Raw genomic sequence first — 26,488 nt, 5'->3', positions numbered from 1 at the left:
GCAAATACGCCTCCTCTGTTGATAGCTCCCTTCTCTCTCCGCTCCCATGCTTCTCGGATGAGGTAAAACCTATCCACGGATTTGGTTGCTTCAGAGGCCAGACCACCATAAAACACCAAAGAAACAAACACAGCAGGCTGGAATTTCCTGTCTATTTGTTGCTTGCCATTTTATCACACTGGAGGCCTGTTTTTGTAATCTCGGACATCTGTCAAAATAAGGAGAGGTTACGGGAACGGTATTGTGCTCAAACCTCAATCTAGATCTTCAGATTTGATGTATAAGATAGATGAGTGAGCAAAATAACAGTCCAGTCGGTTATAATTATACGGCAGCATCCGTGAGTCACACACAGCTCAACAAAGAGTGTGAGATCAAGAAGTTTGTTGAAGTCAATGTTTCAAGCCAAGACTTGCTATTGATTAGTTACCCACGCTTTAAAGTATTGTCCGCAAACCTGGTCCAACACATGACTGTATTGAGGAGGTGGAAGTTCTGGGAATATCTGCCTCTCTTGGCGAGTGTTGCTGGCTGCTCTTGGCTGTGGATTTCAGCCTCCTTCTCTAGCAGGAAACTGTCTTCAGCGTTGAAAAAAGGGGTGACAGGGCAAAGAGGAGGATGAGATCACAGCAGGAGAGCTGTTGTGGCTTAGCGTTCACAGGGCTCAATGGCTTAAAGTTAATCTGGAATCCTCTGATTGCCCTGGAGTTTTCTCACATCAAACATCCAGTTGTGTCCCCTCCAGACTGGAATTAAAACTTCTTTTTGAATTTGCTTCTTGCTGTCTGGAGCCTCAGCTTCAGGTTGTCTGGTGCTTCAAAAGCCTTTTTTTGCCAGCAACGTCTCGTATTGTCATTGTGAGCTTACATTCGCATGCTGAAGTGAATTCAACACACGATGTAATGTGTTTTTACTGGGCTGGTTTTGATGTGGAAGTCTTCCCACAGGCAACGTGGTCTATTTTTTAAAAAGAAAATGGCTGTAATTCCCTTTGTGAAAATGACTAAGTTGCGTCAGACTGATTTATTGTCACGGATGACTCGCCTCGTTAACAAGTCAGTGTTGTGTAAGTCCGGCCACTCAAACATCCCTAAGGTTTTAACTTGCAATGAGAAGTGTAACTAAACGCTCAGCTAAGATTATGCTGTATCGACATTTTATTGTCTGTTGTGGTAGACGTCACACTGTGATTGCAGAGTAGAGATGAATTACGACAGAGAACTGATGATAAGTCTATCACAGAAGATTTAATGCTATTCTGAGGGCTTGATTTGTGTTTTAGTGCTGAAACAATGAGATGATTGATTAAGTCATTAATCAAACTGTTTTGATAATAATTTTAAGATGAAATAAGTAACATTTTTGTATTAAATTGTGTTAAAACGACTAGACGTTTGTTATATTTTTGTTAAGTTGTGTATTTGCATTAACTCAAATGTTTCCAACAATGTTCAAACCCAGAAAATCTGTTACTTTGATCAAGGTGACGGTGTGTTTCATTTGTTCACCTGTCGCTGCCAGTGTTGTAAAAAGTACCTGAAAAGTCATGCTGATGAAGTTAGTTGATTTAAAATGCACTTCTTTGGCTCTGCAAAGGAACTAGTAACTTAAGTAATCAAATAAATGTAGTGATGATAAAGTACAATATTTTTCTCCAAAATGTAGTTTAGTGGAAGTACTAAGTCACAGAAAATGAAAATACTCAAGTACCCTCAATTTGTACCTAAGTACAGTACTTGAGTTATCACTGGCTGCTACAACTTCCAGATAAACGCCGTAAAATATGTCAGAGAGTGAGGGAGGAAGTCGGCGAATGTGACTAAACATAAGTTGTATAAAACTTTAAATAATGCCTCGTCCTTGAACATTTCTGACTGAGTCGTGTCAGATCGATTTGAATTGGCAGTGGTTGTTGTTTAACAATGAAGAAAACAACTTCCATGAGCTTGCCGTACTTCATGACGTCACCAAACTACGTCTTTTGATTTCATTGTTTTTATTGAGGAACCCCGAGTGGCAGAAGTTACATAATGTGCATTTTAGTCATTTTTTAATTAAAAAAAATGATTAAATTCAGCAGTTCTACCGTCTAAATTGTGATTGTGTTTCTGTGATCATAAAATTAAATATATCAATTTTGGACTAGACAATTTAAATAGGCCAACTTGGGCTTTAGAAAATTGTGATGGATATTTTTCAGTATATTCTGGTGTTGCAATCCAAACGATTATTAAATTCATTAAGAAAGTAATAAGCAGAAGTCAGTAATGGTTTTTCCTTTTTAGCACAAGACTTGATTGACGCTCCAGAAAGGGGTTTTCCATAGAAACAGGTCTTTGCTTGCATTTCTTTTACATTTGATCCATCTCCGGATTATGTTGCATTAACAGCAGTGAGTAGAGTAACAGCCTCATGGAAAGATCGTCTCGTTCCAGAAGCACTTGAGGTGTTTTGTGTTATTTGGAGCAGTGTGTGGATAAGTTAAAACTTATTCAACTCCCTGAGATGATTTGAGAGTTTTTGTGTCCTTGTCGGGGAGCACACTTTCTCTGATTTGAATCGTTCACGATTAAAACAATGTATTGGAAGTAAACAAGCCTGACAGCTGGGTGTTACTCTTAGATGGATGACTTTATAAAAAGAGCAGGGTGGTGATTATATCTGATTGCACTGTACAGAGTATATATAAACTCATGCTGCCACTGCACTGTCACCATGTTTGCTACCGACCGAATGAGCTAAAACAGCTTCTGAGAAACTCAACCACAAGCCTGAGTGCAAGGAAAGGGGCGTGTCGGTCATCTTCTCCAGATTACAGGGAATTTTATGGAGCTCTTGATGAGACTCTATTGTCTTTGTGTCTATAAAAGCAGCAGAGGAGGTCTGAAGTGTTTTAGCTGAGAGGTAGGAAACGAGGGATTGCCTCAGACTGAGCCGACTGAAGTATCCACGTAGGAGAGTCGTGTTTTTCAACCGAATGCCCAGTGATCTTTTCCCACCTACCCCACTTCCTGGCCTCTCACAGGAGCCCGCCGAGTAGGAATGCTGTGGGTCTCACTTTTTCTCCTCTGCGTCTCACTTCTGAGAGAAAGAAGGGGTTTTATGTGTGTTTTGGGAATATTTTTTTTTGAAGTAATTTTACCAGCGCCTTAATTTAGACTCACTCCTACACTCCTGACTTATATTTCTTTGTCTATTCTTCTCCCACCTTCACACAGACTCACAACCACACAGCATTAAATTCACAGTCCTGGTTGCCAATCTAAATCCTCCACTAAAAACATAGCAAAGAAAAAAAGAGACTGAAGGAAAAACCACATATTTTTTTTGAGAAGGTTTTGTTCCTGAAATTCCCGTCACTGTGGCTGGCTTAGAGCCACTGCTCTGAATGTGTTAGCTTCAACACTTTTTTTCACTAACTCCTTTCTTTGTTAACCTTTATGATAACTTTGCATGGTATAAGTGTATATGAGAATACTGCAAAGCTTTGTGGGTAACACCTTGTAGGCAGCTATAGCTCCTCAGAGTGTCACACTGAGGCAATGCCAATAAAGCAGTGAGAAATCAGCAGACTGAAAACAGCCACCCATTTCACTCAGTTTATGAAATTTATCAAACTCTGGCCTGCGAAAACATTCAATTATTTGAGTCAAATGTATAAGAGTCACCCTACACGTTCTCATGATGAAGATCCTAATAACTCTAACCACCACTGGAGCTCTCCTCATAATCAAACTCAGCATATAATAGTCACAAAATGTAGTGAACATGGCAAGAGGTAATTCCAGGTCAGTCTTTGGGAATTGGGTGAATGAGACCTGGTGCACATTGAAATACTTTAACTGCGATTGCTCACATTGCATGAAAACATGTGCAACCACTTTTCACAGTTTATTGCATGACTTTTCTGCAATTACGTCCCGCTGAGAGCTCTGTCATATAATGCGTACACGGGATTTTCTGGTTATAACAGGACATTTAGAGGATTAATAACACTGAAGTGTGTTATTGCACAACTCAAACTAGTTCTAACCCAGCTCTGCATCCACTAATGGAGATATTGATCCAGCCCCTGACCCGTTCTCTTGCCACATTAGCTGCTAACACGGAGTCCTGTTTTCATCAGCATTATTGACTGATGCCTTTGTTTCCCTCTCTCTGCACAGCGCCGCTGGACTCTGATGAGTTTGCTTTCTTCCATGAGGGCGCCCAGGGGTGCCTGGGGGTGCGGGATCACTCCCTCGTCCTGTCAACCTCCTGTGAGGAACCCAACCAGCGCTGGAAGTGGGTGACCCGGGCTCGCCTGTTCAACCTGGGCTCTTCACTGTGCCTGGGCCTGACCACTGGCAACGTCAGCTCCAGAGGGGACAGGTCTCCTCTGGGTGTGTACACCTGTGACCGCGAGCCTCCCAGAGTACGGTGGACCTGGAACTGTGCCCAGGTGTTGGACAACCTCAACACCTACCTTCCCTCGCCCTCATTTTGGAACTCCTCCTCCTCCTCGTCCTCGACTCCTTCAGGGTTCAAATGGACACTGCGCAGTGATTCGCAGGACGTGTGCTCTAAAACATATCGTGGTAAGCATGATTTTAATCAAACAAGTTCAGACTTCCTTTTAAAGGTCCAGGATTTAGTAGCATTAAGCAGTGTGGGACCCGCCTTATCTCACCCTCCCCTACGATGGTCGCTAAGGCTCTCTTTAGAGCCAGTGTTTAGTTCGTCCTTTGTGGGCTACTGTAGAAACAGGTGCAGCACGGCGGACTCTGTTGAAGAGGACATGTCCCCTCTGATGTAGAAGGCTCATTCTAAGGCAGTGGAAATACACTATTCTTAGTTTCAGGTAATTAAACACTAATGTAAACATAATTATTAATATCATATTCCATTCCTGTCCCTAAATCCCACTAAATCCTACACACTGGACCTTTAAAATACCTTCGTTTTTAAAAAGCTTTAATCCTGAGCAGCTCAGAATATTACTAATAATATTAGGAATACAGTATTTGTTTTATTTTGCTCGTATCATTGTATAATTCACATAATACAGGTGTACAAGGCACACTTTTATTACCTGCCCCTTACTTAAAATAACTTAACGTACTGTAGAAACGGATGACCTTCTTTTTTTATTTACATTTGTTTCCTTTCACAAACCATAAAAAAGTTCAACTATACTTAGTATCAATAACAGCCATCTTTACGTAAATGTTACTCATTAAGTTCATATTGTCCCGTTATTCTTTCTTAAGCCTATAAATGATCTTAAATTGAACTTTATTTGAGCAGCGTTTTCAGTCTTTGTATAGTATAAATACTATGTGTATTTATATTTAAGTGTGTGTATTTGCTAAATTAATTGGAATTAGAATTAAGAATAACATTTCCTTCTACAGTGTAAATATTAAAAGTTGACAGATTACCTCAGAAATACCAAGTAAAGTCAAATATTAACTTTAAGCTGCATGAGCTCAAAGGTTTAAGCAACTTAAAAATATTAGTCTACATTACTTAATCATTTTGAGGTAATCAGGTCCCTTGATTTTTTAAAGTCAAGTCACTTTGTCAGATTTTACAGTGAATGATCCTCTTCAGTTGATCTTAATATAAACATATTAAGACATGTAGATTTTCAGGTAATAGTCTATAAATAGGCTAAAGATAGACACATTACACAATATTTTTGGCTAATAAGTCTGTAGATTATTTTTTGGGATCATTATTTATGGAAATTGGAAGATCTGACAAAATGACTTTAAGGAGGAAACCAGTCTACTTCACCTGGTAATTCTGACGTAATATGTTTCCCAACTTTTTAAAAGTAAAGTCAACTTTTAAAATTTACGGTGTGGGAACAATAAAAATAGAATAAGACAACGAAAATATTCTGTATATCCAAGTAAAATGCAGTCATCTCATGAATGGACTGTAGATCCTCACTTCCCTCAGCGATACATGGCCAGTGAGCAGCTGCTTCGCTGTATGTTGTGATGCCTCAGTGCGGCAGACAGACTCACTGTTGTGAATACCACAGCTGTATCTGATCAAACGGATATAGTAAAATGTTGCTTTAAGGGAATCGTTGAGGACAAGTGGCTGCCTGCCAATCAGAAAGCCAAGGAAAACATTGCTGGTGTTTGTAAACTCCAGTAAACACACACAGAGTCGCCCCTTGCCCTCAAGTATATGTGTATTTATATATAGTTTTCAGTCTAGATTAAATCTAACCATGGCAGTTCACAGCTAAGCCTCATTTCCGCTGTCAGTGCCACTCTTACCAATATCATATGTCACGGTCGTTCATCGACAAACCATACAGCTCGGCTCAGTCAGCCATGCGAGTTTACGGCTAACGGGCTCTCCTCTCCTGCAATTAAAACCAGATCTGCAGTAAACGTAAGACCAGAAAATCTCCCTTTTCTTTCGTCTCTATCCTGTCCTCTTAAATCTCTTTTACTTTCTTGTGGCAAGGGAATCGGGTGCATTGACTTGTAACTTTCAAGTTCCTCACATCCGATCTTCACAAGTTTCTCTGTGAAGACAACTCGCTGCTGGAGAGGAATGCCTCTGACATTAGTCAGAGAAGCAGCTCCACTGCATCCAGCCAGCCAGCCAGTGGTGGAGCGGAGAGGGAAGTCAGGGAGGGAGCTTCAGAAATCTTTCCTCCCTCGTTTAACATATTAACATGTCTGCCCTACTTTCCATTGGCCTGGCTTGTTTTGGTAACACTACAGTTCCAGCCTTTCTTCCTCCCTCTGTGTTGCCCTTTTCTTCCTACCATACCACACTGTTGGAATGTAGAACGGCAACCTCCGGGTATTTTGTCAAACTGCAGAAATCCGATATGGATTATAAGTTAAACTAGCTGAGACACCTCATGTAAAGACTTTGCTTCAGGCTTTTTTCTATTTTCTATTCTCTCCTAGCTGTTGATTCAATTCTCACATCAAGTTCATGAAACTAAATTTTCCTAATAACCTGCCAGCTTTTGTTTGTTAACGCTTCGTTCTGCTGACCATTATTTGACTGTAACAAAATCCTCTGTTTTGACCGTGTGTTTGATTGTACAAGTTGCTGAGAAAACAAATGAGGTTTTTCAGTTCAGCACAGTTCACAGCCATAACGTTGGCCTGTCTCTCCTGCCACATGCAGGGATCTGAAGTCTGTCTTTGCTCCACAGAGATCTACACAATCCAGGGGAACTCTCACGGCCGCCCTTGCTATCTGCCCTTCCTGTACGATGGCCAGTGGTTTCACAGCTGCACAAGTATCGGGCGTGAGGACGGTCACCTGTGGTGCTCCACCACCTACGACTATGGCAAGGACGAGCGTTGGGGCTTCTGTCCCGTAAAGAGTGAGTTTCACTTGGCTTGTTCAGGACTGTAAATCATTCAGCTCACTCTGGTGAGACTGAACCACAATTTCCTCTCCGCCTTTACTGTTCTTCTTCCTTTCTCCCCACGGTCTAACGAACTTCTTATCTCCTTCCCTCACTGTCAGGCAGTGGCTGTGAGACATTCTGGGATACTGACCCGCTGACAGACAGCTGTTACCAGTTTAACTTCCAGGCTACGCTGTCATGGAGCGAGGCTCGGATCAGTTGCCAGCAGCAGGGGGCAGACCTGCTAAGCATCACCAAGCTGCATGAGCAGACCTACATCAACGGTAATGTACACATTTTGTGTGCAAAGGCATCCGCTCATGTCGCAGCTAATGTTTGAAATGTACATGATGTTTTTACACCAACCTCTGTGACACAGCAGTAAAGCATGAAATCACCAAGACTGGCTGTATGTATGAACCAGTACATGACATAACACATTATTATCGTGGGTAGTCACTTGGGCTGGAACTAAAAATTATTTTCATGATTAAATTGTGAAAAATGTTCATCACAATTTCTCAAAACCCAAAGTGACATCTTCATATTGCTTCTTTTGTCCAACCAGGAGTCCAAAACCTGAAGACTCTTAATTTACTATCATAATCAACCTATCCAGTTGTTTTCAAACTATTTGTGTCCAAGGCACATGCAAGGACAAGTCAAACCCTCAAGCCCCTCCTGTATTTTTATCTTTGCAAAATAGCCTCTATAACAGATGTTATCTGTACATGTCTAGTTTTGGTTCCCTGGAAGTTTTTTTAAAGTACTTTTTGAGGGTATAAAATGTGTCTCTGTATTAGGAAATATGTGTATACAAAGTACTGAAATAGAAGTTTAGAAATAATGAATGACTTGTTGTATAGTTGTATATTGCAATGATAATCTACTGCACACCATTCGGGAACAGTGGATTAATCAATTAAATAACAAATGATTGCAGCTCTGAAAGTCACAAAGCTATTAAACAGAAAATAGCAGTTTATTTCATCAGAAGCTAAAATGACAAATAAATCAACACTGAACAAATAGTCAGACCCAATAACTACTGATGTCCATATCGCATACCAAAAATTCGAAGATCGTTATGAATTGTAGGATTGTTTGTGTTCCTTTTTGACCTGTATGCATGCAGTTTCACCTTTTGCACCCCTGCTCAAAGCAGCAATCGTAATAATAAACGTAATTATCACCACATGGCTTTCTACAAGGAAGCTGTGTAATCATGTCTGTCAGGCCTTTGTTTCTTCCTGGCATAAACATTAAAAAATATAAATAAGCGCGGAGGAGTTGGCACGTTGAAATTGGCTGTGAAGCTTAATTTTTTATTCATATGCTGTTCACATTCACTCTCCTAACTGGAAGAATTGATTTTTGATATGTCGCGACCCTGTTGCCAATATGAGGCAATGCATACGCTCTTCTTACATAACAATCCAATACAGTGTTATCAGGGATGACTGGAGAGATTGTCAGGCCTAAGTGGAATAACTTTATTGAGTGTTTTCTTTTATTGTGTACACAGAGAACACAGAGGGGGGTTTTCTCTGGTCATATCTAATAACATTTGCTGTTGTAGGTTTACTGACAGGTTACAGTGCTGCTTTGTGGATCGGCCTCAATGACCTGGACATCCATGGAGGCTGGCAGTGGGCCGACTCGTCACCGCTCAAATATCTCAACTGGGAGACAGGTTAGACTGTAAATACAGCTCAACATTTTCTCTCTTTTTTAAGCCTAAAGGGTCTGTGATCTTTTTTTAAACATTCATTTGCTGCTTGCTCATTTTTAGCAACGCATTTTGGAGTTCAAATACGCACACGCAAACAGTTCAACCACTGTCTTTTAGCATTGGCTGCTAGAGTATTTGGGGGTTAGTGTCTTAAGCAAGGGCTCCTTGACTTTTTTCTTAATCTCATCCTTCAGATCAGCCAAACCACGCTGAGGAGGAGAACTGCGCTGTTATCAGAACTGAGTCGTCAGGTCGTTGGCAGAATCGTGATTGTTCTGTCGCTCTGCCATACGTCTGCAAGAAAAGGCCAAACGCCACGCTGGACCCCTTCACCACTGGTGAGCGTATAGGCATTCGGATTAGTCCATTAAAGTGAAATACAGTAGCGCCACTCCTGCCAAAGTGTCAAAGTGCAGAATTTGATGGGTTTTTATCTTTTTGCTCCCACAGACTCGTGGGCAGATGATGCGAAATATGAGTGTGATGTGGGCTGGCAGGCCTTTCAGGCTGGCTGCTACAAGCTGACTTCAGAGAAGATTGACTGGGATACATCACAGAAAACTTGTCAGAAGATGGAGGCCAATCTGGTCAGCATCCACACCCTGCCTGAGCTAGAGTTCATCTTGCGCAACTTGAAGAAAGGTGATTCCTCAATGTTTTATTGTATTGTGCTTTTTCCTCTGAGCTTCATTTCTTTTGGGAGCCAGAAATTAAATGACATTCTGTCAAGTCAGGGGTCAATATCTATACCGCAGGGTACCTAGAAGTAGTTGGCTTAAAGAAATATGATAAACACTCTATTATAGCCTGGGGAAATCAGGGATTTAGATATTTTTTCGCTATGAATGTAGGAGGAAAAATACAAGGACAAAAAGAAAGCAGAGGACTGCGTGTAACTATTGTTGAAGTGCTGCGGGTTCACAAAGAGTTCACACGCTCAAATCCATCCGAACGCTCTTAAAACTCTTTTCTTCAGTCTCTATTTTAAGCACAGGGGAGGGTGAAATGCACTGACATTTCAGCTGAGCCTTCTTCGGTGTGCCATCTGAAAAATATAATTATAAACGTTGTTAAAATATTAACTCTATTAAGTGGCATTCTTTCAGCTGTTTTCCTACAATGTATGCCCAGAGCGAGCTCAGACCTGGTGGAAAGCAGGCAGCTCGTTTCTTACCCTGAGATGAAAAACAGCGCATGAAAAAAAGGAATCAAATTTTTAGGTCATGGAATTGCTCCAATGGAAAAGTTTCATATGAAAGTCATTGTTGGAACCGTAGTCCTGTTTTTTAACCCTAGTTCTCTGTTTCTTAAAGGGTAATTCCTGTATTTTTTTAAACCTGAGCCCTACGTTTACATATTTTTGCATGTAAATGATTAAAACTTTCCAAAAGTTTCGGAATCGGTCCAGTAAATCGCTTCAGCTGGCCGCCACGACACAATGGCGCCGACAAAATCCTTAGGGGCAACTCAGACCATCAAATTAACGTCCTCTGAAAGTGCTTGTTTTTGCCAGTCATTGTGGCACTTACGGGAACAATCCCGACAGAGACAGTTTTCTTTTTTTAACCAGAAACACAAGTCTCGCTCAAACAGAAGTCTTGTTCACTTCGCAGTTGTTACAGTTGTCGCCTCATCTAGATTGTCAAAATAAGCTGAATATTTTGGCAATTTATAAATATTTTGAGGTCAAAGGACTGTGTTTCCTGCATTTTTATGTCAAATAATTTGGATTTTACATTTAATTCTCAGAAGTCAAGTGTTAACTTGTGTAAATCTTTTCATTTTTTGCCCCCGCCCTTTACTGAATCTGTGCACACCACTGCCCTATGTTAGTCAGCCTCTCGATGGGGATTGACGTGGTGTGATTGAGGGAAACATTTATGAGGCCGATTTTACAGTCCCTTTCCTTTAAAAGTTTATGTAAAAAACAGGAATTCTTCTCTCCAGCGCAGCAGACTTCACGTTGTACAGTGCCAGAAAGAGGTTATTTTAACTAAAAGGGTGAAAAAATTGTCAGAAATTGGGAGAAATTGTGACCCTGGAGGAAAGCAGGAGGGGGCGATGAATACACAAGTCTCTCAGGAGAATCTGGAGTTTTGGCAAGAATACCTGTAGATAAACTCCAAACTCGTCTCTTCAACCAACATTTCTACCATCATCAAGATTTCAGAGCAAGACTTCTTTTTGAGAGAGACTTCTGGTTACAAAAAACATCTTATTCTTTGAACGAAAGGTCTCTCTCTGAAGGAATCATTTCGGTAATGTTGTCAGACACTCAGAAACTATGTCAGCCTGTTAGTGGGCTTAACTCTTAAATTGGAGGAGCAGCCAACTGAAGCAGTCTACTGAACCAAAACCAAATATGTTGGTAAGTATGAAATCATTTGCACACACCGGAATTCCCCTTCAATTGTCTTTATAACTCAATGATTTGTCTGTGTCTCCTTTCAGACGTTGACCAGCTGTGGATCGGCCTCCATGACACTGATATGCAAATGGACTTCCAATGGACTGACCACACGCCCGTCATCTTCACCTACTGGCACCCGTTTGAACCCAACAACTTCCGCAACACTCAAGAAGATTGCGTCTCCATCTGGGGAGCTGTGAGTGACCCCCTCCGCCCTCACGCTGACCCCCGAAGTCTGGGGCCTTAATCATCCTCAAAGAAACGGACTCTCGCTGTCAGCGAGTGTCCTCCGTTTGTATATACTGAGCAGCTGTGTTCTCTCTCTCCCTGTTTGTGTCTTGCTTGCGTGTGCAGGAGGGCCGCTGGGATGACAGCCCTTGTAATCTGACTCTGCCCTCCATCTGTAAGAAACTGGGAACAAAGACTGATGGGAAGCCACAGCACCAAGACTGCAAACAAGTATTGCTCTTTTACCCTCTCTGCATTCGGTGCTACATTTTCCATTTTCCGCGTGACATTTACTGTCTATGCTTCAGATTATTGAAAGTTTTTTCCCGTTCTGGACTAGATATGAACTTTCTGTTTGTTGTCTTTGCTGTTGTCTCTCAGTTTTACTCCTTAAAGACTCTTCTGCAGCGTGTCAGTGCTCTGATTCCAGCAGGGCTGCTGGCAGCATGATTATTATTCTGAATATTTCAGCCTTTCCTTCACCTTTGACCGTTTTCCCCAGAGTTCCTTTCCATCTCTCGCCCTTCCACTGGTTGATTAGTCCGCCCCCAGTCTGTAACTGTAGTGTAAACCACTACTTTTGTTAAGTTTACCCAGACACACTAAACCCCACACACACACACACTCTCCCCTTGGCTTAACACATACTCAACTTTTACATTGACCCAAAAAAATCTAATCATACATACAATTTTTAAGTCATTGAAATTGGGACATGTTGTTTGTACGTGCACACAACAGATTCATGCCCACTACTTGTTCCCACACGGTGAATTAAATCCCATCTGGAGGGTCTGTGTACATCTGTCTTTGATTTTGTAGCCCATAATTCTCTCCATATGAGACGTTAAGCCTCTCATACCTGACTTCCCCTACCTGACCACTGCTGCGTACGTAGTTTTTCAGTAATGTGCGACACAGCGGCTCGGCATAATGAGATATAAAAGTGAGCATTTGTGCATCTCCCTGCCCTCCAGCGACGTTATATTTCTGCTAAGCGTTGATTTACGATGTAAACGATCTTGAAGTCGAGAGTCGTGCTGCTTTTCAGCTGTTATATTCAACAAAGATCTTTCTGTGGATGGACTATTTATTCTCTGTAATGGATCTTCGCTCCTCTCCCTGGGGAGCAAGGCATCATGGGTGGTAATGTGACGGGGGTCATTTGGCATGGCACAAGCCCCGCGGTGATGCCGTTTGTCTCCAGCAGATGAGCTCACTTCACGCAACATGTGAAACAACAATGACAGAAAGCCTGCTGATCGCTTCAGCAGCATTACACCACATGAGCCTCAAACTGTATACCCCAACTAGCTCTGGGCTCATTACTCAAATGGATTGCTCATTACTGTAATGGTGCCATTTTACTTACTCAGTTGTTACACGAGTGTTGCATTTCTACTTTATACTTCCAAAGATACTGACTTTATTATCGGGATGACTCGCAAGCAGCTGCTTAGGGCCCATCAGTCACCAGGGGGTCCTATAATAATTGAAATCTGAGATCTTTTGGTCCATTTTTTGTGATTATTTGACAGTTAGCTTAAATAATAGCAAATAAATTCTGGAGGTATGACAGCAAAATCTGAAAATTCATCTTACCGACACCATAAATCATTAGATGACGATGTGAAGGGGGGTCGCTCGTAGTGAGAAATAATTATCACCTGAATCTGCAGCTCCTCTCGGCAACACGGAGCTTCATAACAAGTTTCAACTGTGTACTGTTTACTGTTTTGGATCACTCTCACCGCTCCCATAACTTTGTTTTAGCCACAGTAAGCAGCTGTGTATACATGCGTGTTGTTACTGTAAGACATGGAGAGGAATGAAAGGAATGAGTGTAAAGGAGACATGAGTTTCAACAGATCAAGTCTCTCTGAAGCTATAATCTTTGGGGTTTGGGTCCAGATGCCAAATGTGGTTGAGAAAAGAGCCTGAGGTTGGGCTTTTTCACGCATAGCTGTCTACAAACTGTCCCTCACCATCAATCTCGCCCAAGATGTCACCTCTTTTCACCTCCTGCAAGTTGGCTGCACTCTGCATCTGTACACGTCCACAACTACAGACTTGTTCTTTACGTTCTCAATTTGTGATGCACTTCACTGGTGTAAGTGGAGCCATTTCTGCTTTCACTGTTAAAATTATTACATCATGTATTTTTGTAACTTCCGCAAAGGAGGATATGTTTTAGATCTGGTTTACTTGACCTCTGTTTGTGAGTTTCTTGGTCTAAAACATCTATTTTACCCCCTCCATGTCAGTTCTGTGTTATTCCATACTAATCTTTCCTTTAACTGCTCCAGTTTGTCATTTACTAGTCTAATATGCCTTCAGACACTTTTGTCTAAGTTGTAGGTGCTATTGAAAAATCACACATTGACAGTCTTAGTCATGATTCTGACTCTTTGACTGTCTTCATGTGTATTTTGATGCACATCCAGAACCAGATGTTAATGATGCAGAGTTGCACAGCGAGATGTTTGTGCTCTTTGGAATGACTCACACGGCTTTTTGTTATTTCTGGATTTTTAGGTCCCATTTTAACTCTCCTCTCCTCTTCTTTCCTCTCAGGGCTGGAAGTGGCACAGTCCAGCTTGTTACTGGGTGGGAGAAGATCTGCTCACTTTTGATGAGGCAAGGAAGTCTTGTGAGGACAACGGAGCCGCCCTTGTTACCATTACCAATAGGTACGTATGGCGGCATACTCCCTCACAGTGATTTAAAGGACATCACAGTGTGTTTCGTCAGTGCCGATTCCCCCTGTATCTTCAAAGGTTCGAGCAGGCCTTCGCCAACAGCCTGGTGTTCGGTCGCTCTGGTGATTCCTTCTGGATCGGCCTCCACGACCAGGGCAGCCCCGGCTCCTTCCACTGGCTCAGCGGGGATGAAGTGTCCTACACCAACTGGAATCGAGACCAGCCAGGTAGGTCATTTCTACGTCCACTTGTAACCTCTAAAAGGCTTACATAATTCTGGAAATTTTCAGTGAATTTTAGCTCGATATGAAACAAAGAAAAGAGGATCTGAGAAGAGTTATTGGAAATTTAGTTTAAAGATGACTGGAATGATAATCGGTCATCAAAATCGTTGCAGATTCATTTTCTTTTTTTATCAACTAATTGTTTCAGCTCTAGTCTTTTATATCTGATTTTATATTTTCATTGTGTCTTTCTTGTGGCAAGAATGGGGGAGTTGCTACAGTGCTGTCAGATCTGTAATGTCACTTCTGATTACAGAACCACGGGTTCACAACTCTTTCCTAAGTTCCCCATTCTGGATAAGCCCTGCGCATTTCCTGTTCCTTGAAATCGAGTTAATAGAGTGCACGAACGTGACAAATACATTCTGACTGATGCACTGGAGCGAATGTCCATCTTAAGAATCAGCTAGTACAGTCCAACAGCTTTCCTTTTTTCTACCCTTTATTTCGGTTGCTGTGTTGAGTTCACTTTCCTGGGGGGGTTCATCAACTTTCCATCTGATCCACAGTGTATCTGGAGATTTTCAGCTGCCTAAACACAAGCTCCATTCTCTACCAGAGCCAATTTTGAATTTAATCTACAAAGAAGCCTGGATTGTTCCCAGGTGTTCTTTCTTTAGACAAAATACAAATTCAGAGCTACGTCCAGCAATGACGACCTGACAATCTGCCTATCTAAGACGATTATCAGCAGCAGTTACTGCCAGCCAGCAGGCGTATGTTCTGATTTAAATTTAATGTATCAAAATTGGTCCAGTTCGGTTTGCTGATGAAATCTTAAACGTTGTTTGCATCATCGCAGCCCTGAAACAGGGCGTAATTCTGCTTGTAAAATTAAGGCTATGATGGATTGTGGATTCACCACGGCCATAATTTCTAAACCAGACCTGGAGGCGCAAAACACAAGCGTGGGCGAGATCTCTGGCTTTGGAGTCACTGAGCGATCCAGTGATACGAACTGTCTGACCTTTGCACTGACTAGAGCTGCAATCTGTTGCTTTACTAGACTCGGCGGGTGAAAGGATTTTTATGTGACACAGAGAGCATCACATGTGATGGTGTGCAGAAATTCATGTTAGGAAAACAAAACAATGCTCACCAATACAAAAAATAGAAGTGAATTATTAAAGGATCTGAATTTCCTGCATGAAAGGATGATCCGTAAGGGTGAATAAAGAGATAGAGCCCAGGCAGAGAGACGCGGTTTACAGGAAACGTCACCCTTGTTTTGAGTTTAATGCAGCATCAACACTCATAACCGTCTTATAATAAATGTACGTTCACATTTTCCACTCAGTTTTTTTTCTCCTCCAAATCATCCCTCTATTTCCACATGTTTCATCATCACAGCCTCTCCTCTCACCTACGTTTCACCCTGCATCTATTTCAGTCAACGTCCGCGGCGGCTGCGTTTCCATGGCGACGGGCATCGCAACAGGTCTGTGGGAGGTGAGGGAGTGTGCGTCATCGAAGGCGAAATTCATCTGCCGCCAGAACCAGGACACGTCTCTGAGCCCTGAGCCCCCGGTCCCTCAGCCCACCCCGAGCCTCAGCGGCTCCTGTCCCAGCGGCTGGAAGAGCAACAGCAACCTGCGCTACTGTTACAAGGTTCATCCCGGCGGAGCGTCACACCATCACTACTCTCCTTGAAGTGTTTTAATTTCAGTCACACTCTTGGTTTCGTTAATTAGTTTCATTCTGCCTTGGACTGAAATGGCCTCGGCTAATATTTGAATAATTAATAACATTTTTTTCTCATTTCAGTGCTGAGGTCTCTGAGTGTATTATATGTCCTCGTAGATTTTGATATGATCAAAGTAGGATGACAAATGTTTTCAAGGTGATTCAGAAACACATGCTGGACTTCTTCAGAAAAGATAATGTAGCTGTGTGCTTGTCCAGTATACCCAAAATAATAGCGTTAAAATTGTATTTCATCTCGATTAGATTCATCTAGACATCTAGAGACCTACACATCTATAGACTTTAGGATTTATTTTGTGTTCTCCTATTATCATTGTTGCCATGTCAGTGAGTTTGTGTTTAATCATATGTACTTCTGAACTAATTTATTCCCTAGAATGGCACTAAGTGGAGTGCATACCTCCATCACAGTCCACCTTTTGTAGTCACTCATAGATACCAGTTACCTAAATACACCTGATTTTTTTTCATCATGCATTATTCCCTGAAAATTGAATGAAAATGTCAAAAAATGCCCTATCCTGCAATGTTCCTGTCCCTGTCCTTGGATCCGTGCCTTTATCCAGATCCACACCAAAAGTTAATGGCTGAAACCCATCCTCTATCCATGCTTTGGGAAAACCCCTTCAATAGTTTTTGTGTAATCCTGCTGACAAACCAACCAACAACCAGCAACCAACAAACAACAAACAGACATGGGTGAAAACCCCCTTGGCATGAAATGCTAAAACAAAACAAAATGCTGTAGGTCATAACTGGGATGAATACACATATCTTAGATGTACAAAAGTCTAGAGGAAACTGGATTTTTAGAACATTTAGCATATCTGAAAATGTATTTTTACATCATTTATAGTATGTATATAACATTCACCTAACATATGTATAGATCTATTACTTTTACAGTATTTTCATTTGTGTTGCTGATATGATCACTGAGTTGTGAGTCAGTGCCAATACCAAAACAATCCCACTTAGCTATGACCATAACAAAAAACTGCATGTCTTTACAATGCATTATTGGTTAATGGTGTTTGAAACTGTACAGCCAAAACTATATTTCAAATCATTACAGTTTTTAATGAAATATAAGTAAACAGCACTGAGAATCTGACCAATGACCAGTAACAACTTTAAGTTCTTCACAGTTTTTACTGTAAAGTCATATGAAAACAAATCAGTCAGTCCTCATCAACAAGTTTGTAGATACCAGCCATAGGAAGGAGTGGTTACATTAACAGTCGAAGTAATACTACTGCCGAGTTCTTGTTTTACATCAGTATTGTGTTTTAATTAAACTGTAATTTGACCTTTATCACTTGTTTGCAGGTGTTTCACTCCTCCCAGCTGGAGCAGAAGCTGAGCTGGCTGCAGGCTCACCTGCACTGCCGGAGACACGGAGCCAACCTGCTGAGTATCAGCAGCCCTGAGGAGGAGCAGTTCGTTCTGCAGGTCCTCCACGAGGCCTTTGGGTGGGTGTGCACCTCTGACCGGGTTACATGTGATGTAATATGATGATAACGGTGATGGTGACGATGATGTCGCCCACAGGGAGTCAGAGGAACATGAGCAGCACTGGTTTTGGATCGGACTGAACCGCAGGAACCCCATGGACAACGGCAGCTGGAAATGGAGCGATGGGCTCGCTGTGAGTGAAGACAAGATGCAACCAAGCTAAACAGTTGCTAAGTAAAAAAATGTTTAAAGCACAATCTGTTCACCCTTTTCTTGTGTCTCAGTTTACGTACCAGAACTTCGGCCGATACTATTACAACATCCGACAATGTGCTGCTGCAGACTTGGGCTCTATGACCTGGCTGGCCATGCACTGTGACTCTGAGTTAGACTGGATCTGCAAGATCCCCAGAGGTACAGCAGCAGCGGACCGTCTGTATTCTCTTTCATGTTGCACATTTTTTATTCATCTTTAGGAATACCTTTTTCCACCTTCAGCTCCTATTGTGGCGGCATCACTCTCTGACTTGAACGTCTCAAGATTTCTTCCCTCTTTTTTATTCATTGCCTTTTGGGCCTCTGACATTTTGTATGTCATGAATAAACTTTTCCCTTGTGTGTGTGTGTGTGTGTGTGTGTGTGTGTGTGTGTGTGTGTGTGTGTGTGTGTGTGTGTGTGTGTGTGTGTGTGTGTGTTTTTAGGTAGCATTGAGAAGGAACCAGAAGTCTCTGAAGGTCAGTCTTATTTTCTTAGCTTTGAACTTCTCCCAGCATACTGAAATTACTTCCTCAGGGGCTTATTTCTCTTCCCTTTTCTGTTTCGTGACTGTCTTTCCTTCTCCTCTCTTCCCTCATCTGTCAGGCACTAGTTCTCCAGAGTGGATTGGCTTCCAGGAGGCTGAGTATAAATTTTTTGACCACCGGACCACTTGGGACCAAGCCCGGAGGATTTGCTCCTGGTTTGACTCCTCGCTGGCTTCCATCCACTCATTTGAGGAAGAAGCTTTTCTGTCCGACACTTTAGCCAAGGCACTGCTCACTTTATCAAAAAGTTCATCACTGTTTCTATGAGTTGATCCAAATATGCAATCTATTACTAGTCTTTTAGCAGGCAGGGTAAAAAACCTGAAGTACTTTGTACAAGTACAAACCTGTGTAATTACTTCTGCATGATGATTCATATTCTCTATGGCCTCGACATGCCCTTTCACCACTCTATCCTCTTCACCTTCAGATGTCGAAAGTGGAGGGAGACAACTGGTGGCTGGGGCTCCACACGTACGAATACGATGGCCGTTTCCGCTGGTCCGACTTCTCTGTGCTCAATTATGTGTCCTGGGCCCTTGGGAGGCCACAACCACTGAGCCGTGATCGCAGATGCGTCTACATGTCCGCCACTAAATGTAAGACAGTGAGAGCGAAAGACCTCGAGACACTAAATCAAAAATCAGTACACATACATGAGCTTGTGTTTTTTGTCCCTGAATAGCGAACTGGGCCGATCAGAAGTGCCACTCTGACCTGCCCTACATCTGTAAGAGAGTGAATGTCACAGGCACCATTCCTCCAACTCCGTCAACTCCCCACCCACCTGCTGGCTGTCCTGACGGATGGTCTTCCTATCAGCACAAGGTAGAGCTCTTAACGGTTGATGATTAATGGTAGTTTTTGAAAACTTTCTCAGGCTTTTGTTGCCCCAGTCTCAACTTGTTTAAAACACGTTGCTGCAACAAACAAGCATATATTTACATAAATCTATAAAGTTGATTGGGTTAAACATCAGATATATTGTCTTTGTGCTCTTTTCAATTGGTCATATTTCATAAAGGATTAACACATTGTTACATTCTCTTTTATTTATGTTTTACACAGCATCCAGACTTTTTTGGAGGCGGGGTTGTGCCAAATGTTTCATGCGCCTGCTCCTCTCCTCGCTCAGCCTCAACCAAACCTAATCTAAGCAATCCTTCTCTTTATTGTGTGCATTTACACCTGGTGTTTCTGCAGTGTTTCAGAGTATTCGATCAGTCACCCCGAGTCACATGGTCCGCAGCCAAGTTGAAGTGTGAAATGCAGAAAGGTGTACTGGCCATGGTGACCAACCATTTGGAGCAAGGTAAGCAGGGACTGAAGTTAATAAACTTACCTCCCTACCTGAATGTAGATTATTCACTTTTTCATTCTGAGCAGAAGTGTTTTATACATTATAAGAATCCAGTTGTTTTAAGTTCAGAGGAATCGATTGCCTGTTAAGATATTCATTTGTGTGTTTATCCCCATATTTATCACTGTTTGGATCGTGAATCTCTCATACGAGTTTCATCACACACACACACTGATGCAATCGATCCTCCCCTTCACAGCCTTCATCACCACCCTACTTAACAATGCCAGTGTTGACCTTTGGGTGGGTCTAACTTCAGACTCTAAAGGTCATTTCCAGTGGCCCAAGGCCGGCCTGCTCAGCTACACCAACTGGGGTCCTGGAGAGCCCCTCGACAACAGCGGACCGCACCACAACAGGACGCCGGTACTCACAACACTCACCTATCAGAACACATGTCTTGGTTTTGTCCCCGGTGTGTTCCTGCTCTGAGTTTTTACTGTCAACCCTCAGGGAAATTGTGTGGTGATGATTCATGGGAACCCACTGAAGAACAGCGGCATGTGGGCTTCCCGAGCCTGTGAGATGGAAAGTAATGGCTTCATCTGTCGAAGGCCACAAGGTATGATATCGAGTAATAATAATATTTGCACCACAGATAGAAGTGTGTCGACTTGAATAACCCTGTGTGTCTTTGTTGTTTCTTCAGATTCAATAAATCCTCCGGCCCCGGCTCTTATTCCTGCCTCCCTGTCGAAGCCTGTGGAGCTTGGTGGAGTGACTTACCGGGTCGTGGAGAAGCGTTTGGACTGGACCGGCGCTCTGCACGTCTGTGAATCTTTGAATGGGACCCTGGCCACAGTGAAGGATCCCTACCAGCAGGGTTACCTCACGTTGCTCATCAACAGCCTGCGCCGGCCGGCCTGGATCGGTCTCTACGGCTATGGGGTGAGCCTATAAACCTACTTTATATCTTATTATAAAACATCACTGGAGTCACACAAATACAACCATGTTTTCCACGCTGAGGGAAGCTGCTGTGAACTGCAACGTACTCCTTTATGTTCTCAGGGACGGAGCTACACCTGGCTGGGTGAAGAAGAAGCTACATATTCAAACTGGAAAGACGGGGAGCCCAATCAGATTGGTGGATGCGGTCACATGTCCACTACTGGGCACTGGATTACGACACCTTGTGACGCTAAACTGGAGGCTGCTATATGTCAAATAAGTGGTGCGTGTGTGTGTAATGTAACAGCAATAAATATCCACCAACAAGTCACCAGAATTATGCCTTACCTGTCATTTTCCAGGAATGAATAAGCATGAACTAACTTTAAATTCAAATCTTTGTTTTTCTTCTTGCCAGATGAGCCTGTGAGCCACCAGTGGGTCTACCCCGGCAAGTGCCCCCACTCTCTGGGAGCGTGGGCGTGGGTGCCCTTCAGAAACCACTGTTACGCCTTCAACTTGCAAAGTCTCAGACTGCAGCAGGATGCACGCATGTCCTGTAAAAAAGGTAGGGAACGCCTCACATCTCCACCATTCTGACTCCTGCTGTGCTGCTCACACTCTATTGCTCATGATACTGAATTGAAGTGCAACTCGTCTGACCTTCTCCGCTGCAAACATGATTGACAAAATGCATCGATATGTCTAAATTTAGAAGTGTTATCCACTGAGCCGGCTGCACCAATGCTGAATCTCCATACGTGATCGATTCCCTTTTCTCTGTTGTTTTCATCTCTGTGTCTTTCTCTCTTTTTCTCTCCTCTAGTGGGAGCAGAACTTCTCTCTATCCTGGACGAGACAGAGAATGGATTCATATCGGAGCACATCCAGGGCTATGCAGAGCAAGCACATGGCGCTTGGCTGGGCATCAGCGTGAAAGGTCGAGCAACGTTACCTCAAATAGCCTCTTCCAGCTCTACCGCAGTGGACTTGTTAACCTTCACACTTTCTAAAAAGTTATTTAAATCCAAATTTATTAATTTGAGACTACTTTTAGTCATGATTTCCTATTCTGCTTGCAGATAATTTTATCTGATTGATTAGGATGTCTCTAGTAGAATAATTATGAAACAATTAATTAGCTAGAAGAAACCTGATTAAGTTCTCTCATGTCAAATAAATACGCTAAAGCAAGGTGAATTACCTTGGGAAAGTTACTGCATCATTATCTGTCAGTGCAATTATATACTTGGAGTGAAATGCCCTGAAATATGCTTGTTAAGCTAATGGGAAGAAGCTCTGTGACTGAACAGAGGTGTCAGACGAAACGTGACATGAAAAATTAGCTCTCCTTAAGTTCTGCTTGAGTGTGTTTGAAATCCTCTGAGTGTGTGTATACGTGTCCCCGCTGCAGGTAGAGGTCTAGTGTGGAGCGAGGACACAGAGATGTCGTACACCAACTGGGAGGCCCATGATGTCGCCTTCTCCGTTCTCTCTCCAAACTCCTGCTTCTGGATCCAGAGCAACAGTGGCCTGTGGAAGCCGGGCTCCTGCAGAAACCGCACACACGGAGTCATCTGCAAGCAGCCTCGCAGTAAGCACGCACAAGAACACTTGAGCCGAGGGGAAGTCACTCTCAGAACCAGGTCGAGTTGAGTCGGTCGAGTGCGAGATCAAAGCAAATCAGATCAGAGCAAATTGAATCATTTTGAATTTAACAGTGTTCTGTAACATCAAACCCGCCAGTAAAACCAATAAATGTGGTGTGTGGGCGTCTCCTCCCATCACAATATTAGCTATTTCCAGAAGTAATAGGTCAGAAATCTGTGCAAGTTCAATGAGAGCTAGCTTCTTCTGTGCACACACATCAGGGCCCTGACGTTGGTGAGCATCTGTGGCCCTAGTTGTTGCAGTTTGCCCTGCCCTGTTGGCACTGGTCAGCCTTTGTCAGAGGCTTTTTGGCTGATTGAGCGTGTTGAATCGGCGGCAGAGGCATTGATGAGAGGAATCACTCCGATCGGCTGTTCAGCTAAGTTAATCAGGGCACGAGGAGAGAAAAGTTCAAAAGAAGCAGCTAGTTGCCCGTTGGTCGTAGTCTTTGCGGTGCGTTCAAGTGCAGGTTTTTGGCCGAGTCAGCCTTCATAGTGGTCTCAAGAAGTGAGGAGCGAGAATTAATGAACAATGAAGCAGCGACTGGAAAAAAAATAATCGAAGTTTGTAGATACGGTGAAACAACCTTAGAAATCAGCCAGTAGTGATCAAACGAGTTGAGTTAAAGTGCCACATACTGAAGAAGCACATTTGTACTAACTGTCCACTCTTCCATTTGCAGGTGCTGAAGACTCACATGTGCAATGTAAGTACATCTGCCATGTCGCTTAGCATGTGACTCTTACATCAGAAAGTGAATTATTTATACTGATCCTGACCTCCATCTTCTACCTCGACTCTAGCGGACGGTGACCATCTGCCCACTCTGATCGTTGTCATGGTGACGGGCCTGGTGCTGGTGGCGCTGATTGTCGGTGTGATCTACTTGTACCGTCGGCGAGTTGTTGGGTCCCACGGGTCCTACGAAGGCGCCCGCTACAGCCGCACCAACTCCAGCCTGGCGGAGCAGACGGAGAAGAACATCCTGGTGTCCGACATGGAGCTGAACGAGCAGCCAGAGTAGCAGAGCCGCACCACCCAGGACCGGACCCAACCTGAAACTGGACAGGCTGATTTCAATGTGGCATTTATGCTTTTTTTTGTCGCCTCTTTTGAAACCAAAAAAGATTTTTAAAGTGCTGAAAGGCTGTGTAGAGCGCAGCAGATGTTTAATTTTTTTTAAATTGAACCCCCGCCTCATCAATCCTCTTTTGCCAAGACTTAACAGTTCGAGCAATTTCTCTCCAGACAAATCAGATCCCTCCATGTGTACAGCATTCATGAAGGCCATAAATGAATCTACTGGGAGTTAAGTTTGGTCGCAGCTGGAAAATCGGTTTTATGAAATGACTCCTCGCTGTCCTCCTTGGTGCCAAAGTCAGTTTTTGCTCGGCGTATTTTTCCTTTCTTGTTCCCATTTCGATTGAAAACAAAGCGAAAAAAATCACCGCCACAGATCGACTCCTAACCGACGCCGTTTGTCTCGCAGCCACAGTCTTCTTCAGGACCAAATTCAGTTTTTTATGTTGAGTTTTTTTTTTTTCTTTTCTGCCATGACAGTATTTACCTGAACTTGACGTGTGTTTTCGTTGTTTCATTGCGTTCGTGTCCTTTCCATTGATTTGTCATTATCCGTGCAGCTGTAGAGAACTGTCACTGATGATGCGTGTGTGGTTTTCGTGAGCCTGCCTCTCGCCTCCTCTCTGATCTGACACGTCAGCACCGGCTGTCAGATGAGCCGAGGAGGGGGAAGTCCAAATGTGAATGTGTGGAAGGTGACAGGGACCATTATTGTTGGTGACCTCAAACCGTCACTCGATTTGTGCACATTACTAAAGTTCTGTGGAGAACTTAAATAGACTACGTTGTCTTTTTGTTACTGCGGGACTAAAGGTTGTCATCGAATGACCAGACTCTCAGTTTCCGTTGCTCTGTGTACATTTTGGCACTTTCTGCTTTTACCTTCAGCTAATTCAAATATTAGTCATCCACTTGCCTTTATTATTCATTGTCCTTAAATCACGGCTGCCGCTCTGTGATTCCAAACTTCTGTATGTTTTGGCTCTTCGTGCCACCATCTGGAGCTGATTCGGCAACTTTGAAGGACATAATTGTCTTTGTATGCACCATGATAAAGGGTTTGCAATTTGATATTTGTCTGATTCATCATGTTTACGGACCACAGTTCACTTTTCTGTATGTTTTATCACGAGGTTGTTTTCCGCCGTTTTTTTCTTTTTTATGATGCAGGTTTAAATGAGTGTTTTGACTTCAGTACATGTACGACTGTCAAAGACATTTGGGAACTTTCAAACTTTTATTGGATGATTGCCAACACTTGAACCTCTCATTGCCCCACAAAGGAAAACATCCCTCTTGTGAATGACACCTTTGTATATACGAGAGCCAAAGAATGTTTTAAAAGTGAATTCGCCACATGAGAAAGCCTCCTTTCCGCGTCATTCGGAGCTTTTACATTTATGCAGCGCGGTGATCGCATTTTTCAGAGTTTCCTTTGACTCCTCAAACATTTTTCTTTTGCCCTCAGCTCTTGCCTCTGAGTGCATTTCTGTCTTCTTGCTCGGAGGAATGCTTTGGAGCAGTTTCAGTCTGAGGCTTTTGGTGTTTCACTGAGCTGCTGTGAAAGAAAAAAAAAAAACAGCGGCTCCATGAGTTGGACTAAGATAGAGGGGGAAGGGAGGAGGAGAGGGAGTGAGTTGAAGTGTGTGTGTGTGTGTGTGCGTGTGCGTGTGTGTGTGTGTGTGTGTGTGTGTGTGTGTGCAGTCTCCAGCTGTGGAATGTTGAGTCGGCAAGAAGAGCTCAGTGGTACGTCTGGAACCAATCAGAGAAGGAGGGCTCAGGGACATGAAGGGTCAGAAAGAAGAGTGAAAAAAGGAAAACTAGGCGAAGGAGAAAAAAGGGGGAAAAAGGGGGAGTGTGAGGAGGAGTCGGGGATGTAGGAAGAGAGGGAAAGCAGGCAAAGAGGAGTGGGAAGGATGCAGCGGTTTGTCCCAGGCTTACCCCGGCCTCTGCTGGTGGTTTACTGTACAGGTTTGTCTTCGTAAGCAGTCGATGTGAAGAGATTGAGGTGACGATGTGAAGGTGCGACGACCCTCGGTGTGTGTGTTCCCCATGAGATCATGTTTATGATGCAGGCTGGCTCTTGTCCCTGTGAAGATTACCTGAAGCACCTGTTCAACTTTCATTGAGTTTTTGTGTCATTTTTATATGAAATGAATAAAGTCTATGTTCTCAAAGCTTCTGCTTTTGGTTGTTTTATTATTTTTTGTTGATTTTTATGGATTAGTGTCATTACGGAGCAAATCCTCATGTGAAATTGTGACCAGTTTACTCTCAGAAATGGATTGAAGAAGTATTCTCTCCATGTGTTTCTAACCTGTTCATACATATCCCTGCTGTGAGCTTTACAAGTCACTGAGCTGGTAAATTAATCATGGAATTGATTTTTACATTGCGGACTGCGATGTTGAGTTTTTCCCACAAGAGGGCACACCTTGCCTGCTGTATGGGACACGTCCTCCGGCACTGCAAAAAGTTCTGTGCATGCCAAGAATTAAAATCTTACATTTAAAAGTTACTTGGCTTGTTTTACAAGATATTTGCTAGTTTGTATCTTGAATTTCTTCTTAAATTTTTCATGAATTTCTCTTTTATGTCTCAATTAGTGAAGAAAAGCTCCATTAGAAGGAGTGAAGTTACTTCTTTCACTGAAGAGAAAACTGTTTCAAGAAACAACATTTGCCCTCCTTTTGTTCAGTGTGCTGAAAATCAAGAATGCAAATAAATGAAGAATTATTTGGATAATATTAAATGTATTTCACTAAATAGTCTGATCTTATGTAATTTGATCTTATTTCAACTTATTTCAAACCT

General features: G+C 42.7%; 1 protein-coding gene across 1 annotated transcript in view; it reads left to right on the top strand.

Annotated features, from left to right (window-relative positions):
* mrc2 (mannose receptor, C-type 2) overlaps positions 1-25,854 on the top strand; it is a 28,374-nt gene extending 2,520 nt beyond the window's left edge. The window contains exons 2-29 of the mRNA XM_084370968.1: positions 4,167-4,577; positions 7,178-7,351; positions 7,498-7,662; positions 8,958-9,071; positions 9,305-9,448; positions 9,561-9,752; positions 11,562-11,716; positions 11,875-11,979; positions 14,323-14,438; positions 14,526-14,674; positions 16,122-16,339; positions 17,765-17,907; positions 17,987-18,083; positions 18,175-18,304; positions 18,592-18,624; positions 18,752-18,918; positions 19,124-19,292; positions 19,379-19,521; positions 19,897-20,005; positions 20,253-20,419; positions 20,507-20,615; positions 20,703-20,941; positions 21,065-21,227; positions 21,363-21,512; positions 21,771-21,884; positions 22,359-22,538; positions 23,277-23,300; positions 23,398-25,854. Of these exons, the coding sequence (XP_084227094.1) occupies positions 4,167-4,577; positions 7,178-7,351; positions 7,498-7,662; positions 8,958-9,071; positions 9,305-9,448; positions 9,561-9,752; positions 11,562-11,716; positions 11,875-11,979; positions 14,323-14,438; positions 14,526-14,674; positions 16,122-16,339; positions 17,765-17,907; positions 17,987-18,083; positions 18,175-18,304; positions 18,592-18,624; positions 18,752-18,918; positions 19,124-19,292; positions 19,379-19,521; positions 19,897-20,005; positions 20,253-20,419; positions 20,507-20,615; positions 20,703-20,941; positions 21,065-21,227; positions 21,363-21,512; positions 21,771-21,884; positions 22,359-22,538; positions 23,277-23,300; positions 23,398-23,618 (4,301 nt within the window). The 3' untranslated portion in view covers positions 23,619-25,854. The remainder of the gene's footprint in view (positions 1-4,166; positions 4,578-7,177; positions 7,352-7,497; positions 7,663-8,957; positions 9,072-9,304; positions 9,449-9,560; positions 9,753-11,561; positions 11,717-11,874; positions 11,980-14,322; positions 14,439-14,525; positions 14,675-16,121; positions 16,340-17,764; positions 17,908-17,986; positions 18,084-18,174; positions 18,305-18,591; positions 18,625-18,751; positions 18,919-19,123; positions 19,293-19,378; positions 19,522-19,896; positions 20,006-20,252; positions 20,420-20,506; positions 20,616-20,702; positions 20,942-21,064; positions 21,228-21,362; positions 21,513-21,770; positions 21,885-22,358; positions 22,539-23,276; positions 23,301-23,397) is intronic.
* Positions 25,855-26,488: the final 634 nt, after the last annotated feature.

Source organism: Pagrus pagrus (assembly GCF_965226575.1).
Source record: "Pagrus pagrus genome assembly, chromosome: 13".
Lineage (NCBI taxonomy): Eukaryota > Metazoa > Chordata > Actinopteri > Spariformes > Sparidae > Pagrus > Pagrus pagrus.
Note: the sequence above shows the minus strand (reverse complement) of the source record. Positions and strands in the feature narration are given on the sequence as shown.